This window comes from Haliaeetus albicilla, chromosome 26 (genome assembly GCF_947461875.1).
Source record: "Haliaeetus albicilla chromosome 26, bHalAlb1.1, whole genome shotgun sequence".
NCBI classification, from domain to species: Eukaryota; Metazoa; Chordata; class Aves; order Accipitriformes; family Accipitridae; genus Haliaeetus; species Haliaeetus albicilla.
Window position 1 is genome coordinate 10,479,335 of NC_091508.1, and position 13,274 is coordinate 10,492,608.

The 13,274-nt window shown below is 58.2% G+C and overlaps 2 protein-coding genes across 3 annotated transcripts; both read right to left on the reverse strand.

Moving 5' to 3' along the window:
- Positions 1–4,805: 4,805 nt before the first annotated feature.
- On the reverse strand, positions 4,806–8,882 carry LOC104315923 (extracellular fatty acid-binding protein). Of its 2 annotated transcripts, none has more exons than XM_069772181.1 (7): positions 8,427–8,855; positions 7,990–8,129; positions 7,332–7,402; positions 6,553–6,663; positions 5,885–5,986; positions 5,595–5,620; positions 4,806–5,012 (listed from the first exon to the last, which is right to left on the reverse strand). In XM_069772181.1, exons 1-6 carry the CDS (start codon positions 8,520–8,522, stop codon positions 5,595–5,597), a joined length of 546 nt encoding a protein of 181 aa, XP_069628282.1. In that variant the 5' UTR covers positions 8,523–8,855; the 3' UTR covers positions 4,806–5,012. The 2 variants fall into 2 exon arrangements, with proteins under 2 accessions (XP_069628282.1, XP_069628283.1); XM_069772182.1 differs by lacking the exon at positions 4,806–5,012 and adding an exon at positions 5,024–5,169 and having other exon boundaries at positions 8,427–8,882.
- A 948-nt stretch (positions 8,883–9,830) lies between these two features.
- Positions 9,831–13,265, reverse strand: LOC104319466 (lipocalin-15-like). Its single transcript, XM_069772183.1, has 7 exons — positions 12,351–13,265; positions 11,596–11,735; positions 11,312–11,376; positions 10,911–11,024; positions 10,355–10,456; positions 10,215–10,236; positions 9,831–10,054 (listed from the first exon to the last, which is right to left on the reverse strand). Exons 1-6 carry the CDS (start codon positions 12,444–12,446, stop codon positions 10,223–10,225), a joined length of 531 nt encoding a protein of 176 aa, XP_069628284.1. The 5' UTR covers positions 12,447–13,265; the 3' UTR covers positions 9,831–10,054; positions 10,215–10,222.
- Positions 13,266–13,274: the final 9 nt, after the last annotated feature.

The window sequence follows — 13,274 nt, forward strand, 5'->3', positions numbered from 1 at the left end:
TGGCAATTTAGAGGTGACTCACTCCTGACCCGTGGGAGTTCAAGTCATTTATGTCTGTGCTGTCAAGAGCCGATGCCCATCACCCAGATCCTGGTGAGAGGTTGTCCCCAAGGCTGGAGGGTGGGAAGAGGCTCAGCTGGGCTGGCACCCGCCAGGTCCCACATCCAGTGGCACTTGAGGAAGCCCATGGTCTCACTCTACACCCAAGACAGATGGACAAGACCAGATGACTGCACGTTGTTGGAGTGACTCCTGCTGTGGTGACTGTACGGCCAGCTGGTGACAGCGGTGCTGGCACCTGTCACATGCAGAGGGACATCCAGGAGGCTCTAACACATGGTTGCTCCAGGCAGATTGGATGGGCACCCGTAGGCTTAGGTTTTTGGGATGGCCAAGAGCCCACAGGTCCTGAGCAGCAATCAGGAACGGGCTCACAGGCTGAAATCAAAACGCCATTCTTGTGATAGCCAGTGCTACCCTTAGAACCAGAGACAATCCGATACAGTGGCATTTTATTTTTAAAAGGGGAAAAAATGGAAAGTCAAGAGGATTAAATATCACATATGGCACAGAGATTGTCTGGAAAGACCAGCTTAGCTTCACTCTGAGCGCTTAAGCTGATATTAGCAAATACAAACCCTAAACAACATTACAAAGGGAAAGCCTAAATGGAAGCCAGCATGATTAAATCAATTTAAAGAAGCTGATCAGAAATAAGATAAATATTCTTAAACTTGCTGAAGCTGCATCCACATGAAGACAATAAAATGACCCCTGGTAAATTACCTGGCAACAATGTAAGACAAACAACGAAGACACCAGTCTTTGGCCCCTTGCTCCTCTACGCTGAGGAATGACATCTGCACTTACATACATTCCTTTCTTCAAAGGCACCAGGAGCAGGAATTTAACACTAGAAAATGTTTGACCCGTAGCCAGTCAAATTGAGAGTGAGTATTCAAAGGAAATAAGCTGATAGAAAAGTGAAGAAACTCTGCATCCACCTTGGCTGAGGAGGAGCTTTGGTGGATCCCCAGGCTAGACAATCTCTTTTGCAAACACTTGGAGACATCTGTCCTACCAATGCAGAAGTGCAAATGAGTATTAAGACAAAGGAGATGACATTTTCAGTCAAAGTAAATCAGGTATGAAACTCAAACTTTTCACTGCAGCATGTCATCTGCTGCTTAGACTCACCTTTGCTACCTCTACTTTTCACCAGAAGACTAGAAGAAGCAAAAATGCTGGCTTTTAAAGAGGTTGTCAGAGGCAAAGAGACTACAGACAAGTAGATCTACTATGCAGTGTGGGCAGATACTCACAAAAGCTGTAATAAACAGCAGACCTGGTTGATGTATGGACAAATTATGTCACAAGGAGACTGAATCCAACTTTTGCACAGGAAAATCACACCTCAGAAGTACAGTTTCTGGAGGAGTCAACAATATACGGGTGTTGGACACCCCCTGGTCAGCTGAGAAGGGTCTTCATCAAAGCTGCAGAGGACAAGCTGCCATAGGCTGGGGAGGAAGATCCTCGCTTGGATAAATGAGTGGCTGAGAGAGAAAGGGAGGAAGATCATCCAGGGAGCTCATTGTGCCAACAGACATCTTGTAATCCATCTCATCTGCATGCAGCAGGTGCCAAAAGTGGCAGATGCAGCATGAGAAGAAGTTAGAAGAAGACTGGGGAAAAGGACAAGGCACCATGTAAATCTGAGGTGTACCCACACCTTCTTGGATGAGTGGAGGTCCAGATCTGGTCACCCAGCCCCAGCAGGGACATGGCCTAAGCAGGGGAGGGAGAGAGAAGGTTGAGAGGCACAGCTCAGAGAGCAAGGAGACTTGTTAAAGATTTCAGATCTGGACCAGCATGAAGAAGATGAATAGAGAAGGCAGTCTCACATCACCAGCAAGTACTGCAGCCATCAGCTGTGAGTCTCCAAATTGCTCCTCACACATCAAAGGCTGGTCCAGCACCTCCCTTGCCCCTCTGCTCTCTCCAACAGCTGGTTGGGACCCAGGTGCCTGGGCTGATCTCTGCTGCACCAACCCAGTCCTTGCCAGCCCATCTCACCAGTGTGCTCCCACAGTGCCTGGCCAAGGAGCTGCAGGTGAAAGCACTGCAACAAGCGAAAGGGATTGCAGAGATGGGCGGTGAAGCTCCTTGCTGCAGGGTACCAGCAGTGCCGAGAAGATGCCTCACCCCAGGAAGCCCTTAGAAACATTCAGGGAAAAAACGTCCCATGTCATTAAATATACAATGACATCTGGCCAGGTTTGCTGGGGCGATAAAAGGGGGCAGGTACAACCCTCTTTTCACCCTGTCCCTGAGTGCTTCTCCTTGCCCCTGAACCTGCCTGTTGTTGAAGGCAGGGTGCTGGGAGAGGGGCTGTGTGGTCCGATGAGCATTGGATGAGCAGCAGGTACAGGTACAGGCTTGATGAGAGGGTGGTTTGGGTTTGTGTGGTGTGGTTTTTTTGGTAGCAGGGGAGGGTGCCGCAGGGGTGGCTCCTGTGAGAAGCTGCTAGAAGCTTCCCTGGCTCCAAGCCAGACTTGCCTCTGGCCCAGGCCGAGCCCATCAGTGATGGTGGTAGTGCCTCTGGGAGAACAGATCTAAGAAGGGGAACCTGCAGTGAGTAGGGGGATTGGAATGTGAGAGGAACCCCTCTGCGGATACCGAGGTCAGTGAAGAAGGAGGGGAGGAGGCGATGCCCCTGCAGCCCGTGGCAGCCCATGGAGGGGAGCAGGGGAGCAGACGCCCACCTGCAGCCCAGGGAGGAGCCCACGCCAGAGCGGAGCAGGGGACTAGAGCGGAGTCCTCCTCCCCCTGAGGAGGAAGGAGCGGCAGAGACAAGGTGTGAGGAACCGACCCCAGCCCCCGTCCCCTGTTCCCCTGTGCCGCCGGGGGGAGGAGGGAGAGAGAACAGGGAGTGGGGCTGAGGCGGGAAGGAGGGAGGGCTGGGGGGAAGGTGTTCTAAGGCTGGGTTTACTTCCCATTAGCCTTGTTTTGATTTGATTTGTAGTCAATTAAATTGATTTTGTTTCTTCCCCAAGTTGAGCCTGTCTTTTGCCCGTGACCATAAGTGGGGAGTGATCCCTCCCAGTCCTTGTCTTGACCCATGAGCATTTCTTTATATTTTCTCCTCATCATCCCACTGGGGCTGGAGGGGGAGCAGTAAGCTAGTGACTGCATGCTGCTTTGTTGCTGGCTGGGCCTAAACAACGACAGAGGGCTGAGGGACCCTGGGGCGCTGTGGTGGGGACCCCCCATTTGCTCTGCACAGAGGGGACTCACACCCAGAAAAGATCTGAAATTGCAGCCTGTGTGCATCCTGCTCTGGGGCACAGGGAGAACACAGACGGACAAAAGGAGGAGTGCAAAATGTCAGTGGCAAAGAGAAATGATCTCACTGCTGCCTGGCAGGGTGATGCCGGCACACTGCAGGAAGGAAATATTTGGCTGGAACACAATGTGGAGACACCGGGACTCCCCGTCACACAAAGCCCTTGGTGAAGGGTGTTGCGGGCAGTGGGATGTTTTCATCTGCGTCGATACATGTACCAAAAACAAGCCTCGAGGCAAAGCTGTGTGTGGGCCCGGTGCTCTTGGGATCATGGCAAATGCTGAACTGTTCCAGGCTAAACTGCCAGGGAGAATTCCTGCTGGAAATGCTTGGCTCCTTCCAAAGACGGTGGAGATGTTGCTGGGTTGGGAAGTCCCAGTGAGGTCCCTTGACCTGCTGTTGCTGTGAAGTGTCAAGATCAGAATAGGCAGTTTCCCAAATGTATTTTCCCAGTCTGTGGGAGGGGGAAGGAGCACCTGGGAACATCCTGAGGTGCTCAGCTGCTGGGATGACACCTTCCTGGGGCACCTGCTACCATCACGCAGCAGCAAGGCAGATCTCATGCTGAAACGAATGCCTGGGTGACCAGCCAGGCTGGCCAGGGATGGGCAGCATGGAAAAGCCAGGAGAGAGGATTTTGGAGGAAATTCCTTTTCCAAGAGAGGCACAAGCTGCTTCTTACCCTGCCAGACCTCAGTGCCTGCAAGCATTGCCCGAGCCCTGGAGATGAGCATGAGTGAGGTGGCAGGGCTTTGCTGGGGACATGAGTTACTCTGGGCGGGCTGTGGCTTCTCCCAGGTGGATTTGAGGAGCTGAACAGAGCAGGAAGGGGTGGACGGCGTGGGATTTCAGAAATATAAATTCAAAGGAACACAGTCTCTAGAGGCAGATGTCCACCACCACCAGATAATCTGACTCCAGTGGGGTTTTTCTCTGCATAGTGCCCAGGGACCATGCACAGCCCCGCACCAGCTCTCCAGGTTTGGATCCAGAGGATTCAGACACCCACCTTCCGCCTTCCACCAGCCCTGCAGCACCATGGGGCTGAGAGGTCCCAAAGCTGAGTCTTGCCCCTACCTTGGCCCAGCAAGAGCTGGTGGACGAGCGGGGCTCCAGGGGAGCAGAGGGCTGCAATCGCAGCAGGGCGAGCAGAGGTAAGGAGAGTTGGATAGTGGTGGTGGTTGCAGCCCTCCAAACTCCAACCTCAATCTCTGTGGCCAGGTCACACAGCCTTTCTCCACCCAGCCCGTTTTGCCCACGGGATTTCCAGCCTCACTGCATCCCTTGCCTCACCTCTGCCTGGCCATGGTCCTGCCCCATGGGAGGCACCCAGGAGGGAAAATACTGTTGGGTTCCAAAACTGCGCTTACTTGGGTGAGCTCAGCCCAGAATTGCCCCTGGCTCCTCACCATCCACAGACCCCAGGAGGACAAAAGAAGGGACCACACGCCTGAGCACCCCAGGTTCTCCCCAGACAGCTACACCAAGCTCTGGGGTAAGTTTCTGTTTATTTGGCAAAAAGGAGCAACTGCGCTGGAGGAGCAGGAGACCTGTCAGAGCCTTGACCACCGAGGTCGGAAGAGGGATGGCGGAGCAGCAGCCTGGAGCTTCAGAGTGTGGGTCTTGCATCACTCAGCAGGAGCATCCACTAGCTGGCCCACACCTCCTAGAAAACAGCCAGGAGAGGCGGGCTGAGTATTTGAGGTGAGGAGGCCAACAGAGAGGCCCAAGCAGAGCTCTCCATCAGGATCAGTGTGCTCTCTTCCAGTTCTCCCCAGCTCTGTAGGGTGAGCCATCTCCAGCAATGGATTTCTAGCTAACCCCTGCAACTGAATGTGTATCGGTGTGGTGGGAAATCACATGCCAGGGTGGACCAACAACAAACATGTTTTGCATGGTGAGACACCAACCCAGCCTCTGGCTGGTTTTGCCAGTCCACAACTCCAAGGTCCCTTTGGCAAGAGCCGGTGTCCTGGCCCTTACTGCTGGATGAACTCAGCAGCTTTCTCCACCAAACCAGTGGTTTCAGATCAAGCGCCCTTGCCCACTGCTGGGGAGCTGCACCATGGGGGTCCCCGCTGCAGAGCAGCTCCAAAAGGAATGGTCCGACCTGGGTGCAAGCTCCAGCACAGGTTCAAACAACTTGGCCCCCACAGTAATTCAAAGAGTTCATGGTGGCCCTTGCTGGGGCACCAACGGGGGCTAATTTCCAGCTGAGGAAACACTGTGTTGCACAGCAGCAACTCACCTACGCTTCATCGAGGCTGCATTCCTCTGTGAAAATAAAGAGAAAGGGTGAGTCTGGTGCTGTGGTCTGGCTAGTTCCTTTTAGCACCCAAAACAGACAACCCAGGAATGAACTTGAGCAAGGCAAAAGCCACCACGTGCCAATCCAGAGCACCTCTTGCTACCAGCACTTTCTTCTGCCAGCCCAGACCACAAAGTGGTAGCAGTGATGGGCTGAGCTGGTCCCTGCTGGCATGTCCTGGCTCCCCATATTGCCCAAGCCAGCCCAACACAGTGCTGGACAGTGCTCACCCTGGCTGGGCAGCATTGTGATCATCTCGTCAGTGAAGCTCTTCTCCCTTGCACGCTTCTTGAACAGTGCTGTGATTTTGGGGCTCACCTGCTGGGTTCTGCCTAAAGGCAAAGACATGAGTTAGCTCCAGGCTGTGGCCTGTCCCTGCATCTCTGGGGCAGCTGGTGAGTGTGCCCAGGTGAGGACAGGATGGATGACGGTCCCTGAGAGGAGGCTAGAGGCAGTGGTGGAGGTCCTGGAGGGTGGTGGTGGACAGGCACATGAGACACCCCTCCCAGGGGACAAGATGAAGCGGAGGTCCTGGCACCAGCACAGTGTCTCCTCTTTTGGTTCCCAACCCCACCGTTTCTGCCTCCCTCACAGCAGGACCCCAAGCTGTTCACCCCATTTCACCAAGCAACTTACCCAAGGCCATGTACTCCCAGCACAGTGCAGAAGCCTGAGCCCCAGCCTCCCCTGCCAGCCCCAAATCACTGCCCCTTCCCCTGCTGCGCAGGGACGCACAGCAGCCCCAGCCCCGCTCTTGCACCCCTCCCAGGGCAGGAGGGCAGTGGTGAGGCGGGGGATTCTCCCACAGGCCCCCCGACTCCTGGCCTCTTGGGACACTATGAAGCACCCTGACACCTCCCAGCTGTTCCCCCTGGTCAGCCTGCCACTGGCTACGCACTGTAGAGCCTCAGCATGCGTAAGGTCTTCCCGTCCTTCACTCTGGAGACAAAGATAACTGCGTACGTCTTGCCATCAGTATCCACCACCCGCACTGTTTTTTTGCCTCCCTCTGCAAAAGGACATGGAGGACAGCGAAAAATTAATTACGTTGTCCTGAGAACTCCCACACTGCAAAAGGACTGTAAGAGTGTGAATCAGGATGCCAGGGGCCAGGCCCACCCAGGCCCTTTCTTCTGTGTCGTGTTCCCCCCCCCCCCCAAGAGGTTTTTCCTCTTGCTAAGGCTCCTCTGAAAGCCTGGGAGAGCCCACAGATCACAGCAGAGCAGAGGGATGGGAAGGTGAACGCAGGAGGGTCTGGGGATGGTCACTGCAGACAGCGGAGTAGCCTGGCCAGTGTCAGACTAACACTTGGGCTGGGGATGGTGGGAAACCACTCTTGCTTCATCCCTTGGGAGCGTCCATCCACAGCCCCTTTGCAGACTGAACCTGCTTTTCCCAAGGGTTTAAGCTTGGTCTGAATGTGTCCTATCCCAGAGCAGCTTCCTAGAGGGAGGGAGTGTGTGGGGGTCTGCCATGTTGGTGGAACACCAGCCCTGGCACGGAGCAGCCCTGGGATGCAGCTGGCAACCGGCCACAGAGGGATGTCCCCCCCAGGACCTCAGGAGAGGCAGGCAGGCACCCCCGAGGGCCATGTCCCCAGGGACAACCGGCTGCTTCAGACAGGGATGATAGGAAGTGCCTTTGCTCCGTTCTGGGTGCTGGGCTCTCCTGACTCACCAGAGCTGTAATATTCACCCGGGACACCTGTTTCCTTGTAGATCGACTCCCGTTTCTTACATCCCTCCGGTCTGCAAAACAGTGAAGGACACTCTGGCTGGGATGAAGTGACTCCCCTTCCCCTGGGGATGCTGGCTCTGGGGTCGCTACCCCAAACGTGGGACTTGCTGTTCAGGGATGGGTTGGTGTGGCCAGGGTGGGGGGGGACAGATGCCACCCTTGGAGCAATGAGTGCCTGGGCTGGTAGGGCACAGTGCTGGCACCCAAGGATTGTCCTGTGGGGTCACACAGCCATTCCCTTGCTCATGCTCTAAGCTTCTGGGATGAGGCTGGTCCTGCTGGGAAAGCTTTAATCGTAGGGTCCCTTATCACCCTGCTGCATCCCTGCTGGGAACAGTAGAGTGTCTCAGCATCTGTGGTGGGACCACTCCTGGCTGGTGCTGCCCTGAGCCTGCCTGGCCTGCCCTGAGGAAGGGGTCTCCACGATGCAGCTCTCCTGAGCCCCTGTTTTAAACCCTGGGGCTGGTGGTCTTGCCTCACTCCCTGCCCAGGTCTTTGGTGGGTGCTGGCTGGAGGCACCCAGGTGGAGACCCACCGGTGAAGGTCCACGGAGGAGGTCGGTCAGTGAAGCCTGTGGAGAAACGCGCTTGGCACTTACGTGGGAATTGCAAAGGAGACCTTCAGGTCGCCCTCCCTCAGGACTGTGATGCTGGCCATTGCCATCTTCAGCTCATCCTTCTTTTGGAGGTAGCCCTCGGAGTCGGAGGCCAGAGCAATAATGTGCCATTTCCCTGCAATCTGGTAGCAAGGGTGGGCTGTGAGTCTGGAGGAGCAGGCAGGGGCTTCCCCGTCCTCAGGGACTGAGCCAGGACACCCTTAGGCTATGGGACACGTGCATCTCCTCCAGGCACCAAAATCCCCACTGGGGCACCTACGCTGGAGCTGGGTGACTGCCCTCATCTGGGTGTGACAGCAGAGCCAGTGGTGGCTGTGGTGTCCCCTGCTGTCCCCAGTACCAAAACACCTCTCCAGTCCCCACCCTGGTGACCGGAGGCCACGCTCCCACCTTCCCTTCCCAGGGATGCCGCAGATCACCTTGCTCGTGTCCAGCCCCGCAGCCCCCAAGTTCTCAGCCTCCGCACGCAGCAAGCAGAGCAGGGCCAGCCCCAGGCTCAGTCTCACGGTCCTCATCTCGCCGCAGCCTCCTCCAGCTTCACCAGCAGGATGGAAAGCAGTGCCGGTGCTGCAGGCTTTATAGCGTCGTGCTCTCCCTCTCCTCCACCCACCCCCGCGCTGCTGCGTGCTGAGCTGCACGGATAATGCTGCTGGTGTTGGCTTGGGCAAGGTGGTGGTTTTGAAGGGTTGAAGTCACCTCAGGGTAAACAGCCTCCTGTCTTGCGGAAGAAGGGAAGTGCCTGCAAGCTCCAAGAAGGGGCTGAGAAGCGGGGTTGCAGGAGCTGTTGCACCAGTGCTGAAATTTAGGATTTTCCCGGTTTCCTTAGTTGCTCGTGAAAGAACAAAGAGCGCTTTTGTTTCCCAGCTGGCTGCCAGAGGGCTGCCGGGAGGAGTGGGGAGGTCCTTCCTGGCATGGGCTATGGCAGCACCGTCACCCCGTGACCCGTCATGAAGGGGCTCAGTGACCCATCCCTCTGGCCAGGCTGGCATCTGCCCCGAGGCTGCCGCTGGGATTGTGCCCACACTTAGGTGTCTGCACGTTGCCAGCATGACCTGACCCCACAGGGGTCACCCACCTGCTGTGGGGCACACAGGGTCCACAAAGTGGGGTGCACCCATAGCAGGGCAGGCAGAAGGAGGGGTTTGTGTCACTGTGGGAGTGTGTCCCCTCCTTCCCAGGGTGTGATGTCTCCTGTACCCTGGATCTGGCAGGCTCCTGGGGTCACAGCCCCAAAAGGGTCCGTAATGCTTACTCACAGCCCTGTGCCTGGCTAGGCACCAAGGGACCCCCACTCCAGGGCAGGGGGGCAGTGAGGGGGATAAGGGGCTGCCTCCACTCTACAGGAGGTGGAGGCAGATGGATGCTGCCCTTGGGACTCATGGCAGCATGGTCCTGCCTTGGTCAGTGGGCAGATGGGGGGACAAAGGGGGATGGGAGACAGGCATGGGGGTCCCAGTCCTGCCGTGCATTTACCCTGGGCAGTCATGGCACAGTGCCACTCCTGCCTGGGTGGCCCTGGAGGGGGACTGAGCAAAGAACGGGGTGTCCTGGGGACGAGCTGCCTGCTGGGAGTCAGAGCCCATGCAGGCAGGGCTGGGCAACCCAGACCTGCTCCCCACGAGCCAAGGTGCATAAACCCCTGTTCATCCCAGCTCGATTCTCCCCTGCCCACATCCCTACCAGCTACCCCACTGCACCTTCTCCATCCTCTGCTCCCCATCCTCCCCATGCTGGGCGCAGCAAATAACACCACAATGGAGCCCCCCAACACCCCTGGGGTGCTGAGAGAAAGGGTCAGATCCAGGACCGCTGGGTCAGGGTGCCTGGGGACCCTAGCAGCACCCCTGCTCCTGCCAACAAAAGCACCGAGCTCTGGTGCAGCTTCTGCACCTATTTATTTAGGAGGGTGAGGCATGATCCTGGTGCAGGGCAGTGGGTCCGGCAGAGCCTGGCTGGGGAGGACGAGACGGGGCGCCACAGAGGTGGGAGCAGAGCCCTGTTTCCACCAGGTCTGGAGGACAGATGGCCCTGGTGTTGGCCCCTACAGCTGCAGGGAGGCAGGACAGATGGACAAGCAGTTAGAGCAGGGGAAAGGCAATGTGATGCAGAGCCCCGAGGCAGGTGGGGGCCTCCCTGGGGTGCTGCGAGTCCCTGCTTAGCCGAGGCCATGCCAGGAGAGAGACCCGGCTTCCTCCAGCCACACTCACCTGATGGCCTAGGTGCACTGATCTGTTGAAAAGCAAAGAGAGGGGTGAGCATACATACCATGTGCAGTGCCCTGAGTCCCCACGCAGCGTGCCCATGCAGAAGGGCTGTGCATGTCACCCCGTGCCCTCCTGGCACTCACCTGACTTGGGCAGGATGGCCAGCATGTCCTTGGTCAGGCCCACGGTGGGGATGAGCTCTTTGAACTTCTGCAGGAGCTGGGGGCTCATGTTCTGCTCCCTCGCTGCAGCCAGACACCCAAAGCGGGGGCTAGTGAGTGTGAGGGGACCTAGCAGCGAGCCCCACACCAGGGGTCCAGCTCCCACAGGGCAGTGATAGGACCCCAGGGAAGGGCAAAGGCAAAGCCATGGGCGTGGAGGGTGGACACTGGGCAACCCACAGCTGCCCTGGGCTGGCAGCAAAGGGGCACAAGCCCCTTGGGATGAGTGACCCACCCACCTGGGGTGGTGTGGGGCAGCTGATGGGGCTGGGGGCCTGCAGCTGGACTGGGGATGAACCAGGGATATTTTTGGTGCAAGGATTCATTCACCCCAAAATTAATTCCCTGGGTGCCAGGACATTGGGTGCTGACATTGGCGTCCCTGGGAGGTGGTGGGGACCCCAGCCCCTGTCCCCTGCTGGTGCCCGTATCCCTCCCCAGGGAGCCGTGGGTGCCCGTCCCCAGTCCTGACACCCACTGAGGAGCTGCAGTGCGGTGCTGGGCTCCTGCCTACTCTGCTGGAGCTCGTGCACGATGGCGTAGCAGCTGTAGTCCGTCTCCATCACACGCAGGTCTCTCTTCTCTAGTGCTGCTAAAGGACCCCAGACAGTGCCCGGTTGGGCAACATGGCACAGCCTGAGCACCTTGGTGGCCCATGCTGGGGCTCACGGCTCAGGGCCTGAGCCCCAGATTTGCCTGAGGTGGGTATGAGAAAGGAACCCCTGCGCGATCTGGCAGAGCCGCAGCATGACCTCTTGCTGAGCAATGGAGGAAGAGGGGCCAAACCCGCCTCCCACTGCTCCCTGGGCATGGGGGACCAGTGATACCCACCCTCCATTTCAGGGTGTCCATGGGTCCGTTCCCCCCATCCACACATACCCATGTAGTGCCCTGCCTGCCCGCTTCGCTGGAAGAGCAGCTCAAACTTTTGGCATCTGTCCAGCCTAAAGAGGGAAAATAGAAACACCAAACATGACTGGACGCCACGTGGGAGGCCAGCGGGGCGGTGGGGCAGGGGGGAGCCCAGCCCACCCAGGGGATGTGCCAGGGCACAGGCAGGACCAGGCGCTGGCAGGGCAGCAGGTCCGTGGGAGGGTGTTCCCTTGGTGGGGAGGGGAGTCCTCTTGCCCAACTGGGACAAGGCGAGCATGATGGGCACTCACAGGGGCCAGACAAGCTTCATAGCCAGGTCCCCCTCCGGCGTGAAGCTGATGGTGGCGATGGACGACTTCATCCTGTCCTTCATCTTCAGGAACACAGAGCAGTTGGAAACGGCAGCTGCGACATGCCACATCCCTGCAAACTGCAGCAGGACATCACTAGTGGGGTTTGGGGAAAGCCATGGGGACCTGCCACCTGCCAGGGGGACCTGCCACCCACCATAGAGGACCTGCCAGCCTGCAGTGGGGGACCTGCCACCTTCTGTGGGAACTTGCTACCCTCTGTGGGGACCTGCCAGCCTATGGTGGGGAACCTGCCACCCACCACGGGGGACCTGACAGACCATTGTAGGAACCTGCCAGCCAGCAGTGGGGGAACTGCCACCCTCTGTGGGGACCAGCCAGCCTAACATGGGGACCTGCCACCCACCTGTGTGCAGGACACCCTGCCCCGCCCCGTGCCAGGAGGGCAGGCGCAGGGTCTGGCCCATGTTCGCTGGGGAAGCACTGCACAGTTGGGGGCATCATGGCCCCGGGTGTTCGTGTCCCTGCAGCAGGGCCACCACTGGGTCTGGCCACAGTGGGCAGGAGCTGGCCAGGACTAACCCAGTTTTGCGCAGGCATTCATGCTCTCACGGAAGCTGCCCAGGGTGCCTGGGGGTGCCCAGCCGTGCCCGGGGATGCAGCATGGGCACCCTGCCCCAGCCAGCCCCTCCAGCCCATGCAGGACCAGCCGGGAGGGCACCCTGTGCCATTACCTTTTCGATGTTGAAGCCCGGCTGCACAGGGACCTCGGCCCCTGCCTGCAGCAGGCAGAGCAGAGCCAGCGCCAGGCTCAGCAGCACCGCCGTCATCCTTGCTCCGGGGGCTAGATGCAGGCAGGAGAAGCTGCACAGACCTGCCTCTTCCTGCACCCACTTTTATAGCCCCCACCACTGGCAACAACCCCTGCCCGCCCTGGCTTTATGCAACAGGTTACACAAGAGAAGGAATAATTGTACCCGTGTTAGGTGACAGCGTTGGCCCCTTCCCCCTTTAATTGCCCAGTCCCAGATGAATGCAGCCTTGTGTGAGACCCAGCCTGGAGCACGTTGGGGACCAGGCGATGCCCCATGCCTGGTGCCATGTTGGGGGAAGGGAATAAAGTTGCCCCAGTGCCCCCCTCCTTGCTGTTGCCCACTGGCCCCAGGGTCTGACAGGGCTGGGATGGATCCTGCCTCAAGGAGGAGGACAGCTGGGCCAGTGTTTTAGCCCAGGGTTGAGCCACAGCCTGGTGCCCCCCAGAAGGGGTTGTGCCTTCCCAGGCTGCTGGCAGCAGGCACAGCCCCTGCTCCCAGAGATGGTCTGGGCTCATGGTGTGGAGAGCAGGCAGGCAGCGAGGGCTGAGCCATGTCCAGCACTCACTGCCATCACTCTGGTTCACGTCCATCCTTCCCAAAATTTTTGGAGACACCCCCCCTGCAATTGCCCATCACCCCATCCCCACGCTGCCAGCCTGCTCCTCAGCAGGGAAACTGAGTCTGTGAGGCTGGGGTAGCCCAAGGTGCTGGACGGGGCAGATGGGAGCAGATCCCGCCAGCAAATCCCAGCCCCAGGGTTCCCTTCTCCCTGGATGGGGCAGGTTTGGTGGCCAGGCGGCACCATGGCATGGGGTTGCAAGTGCACAGGGGGTCCCACCCTGG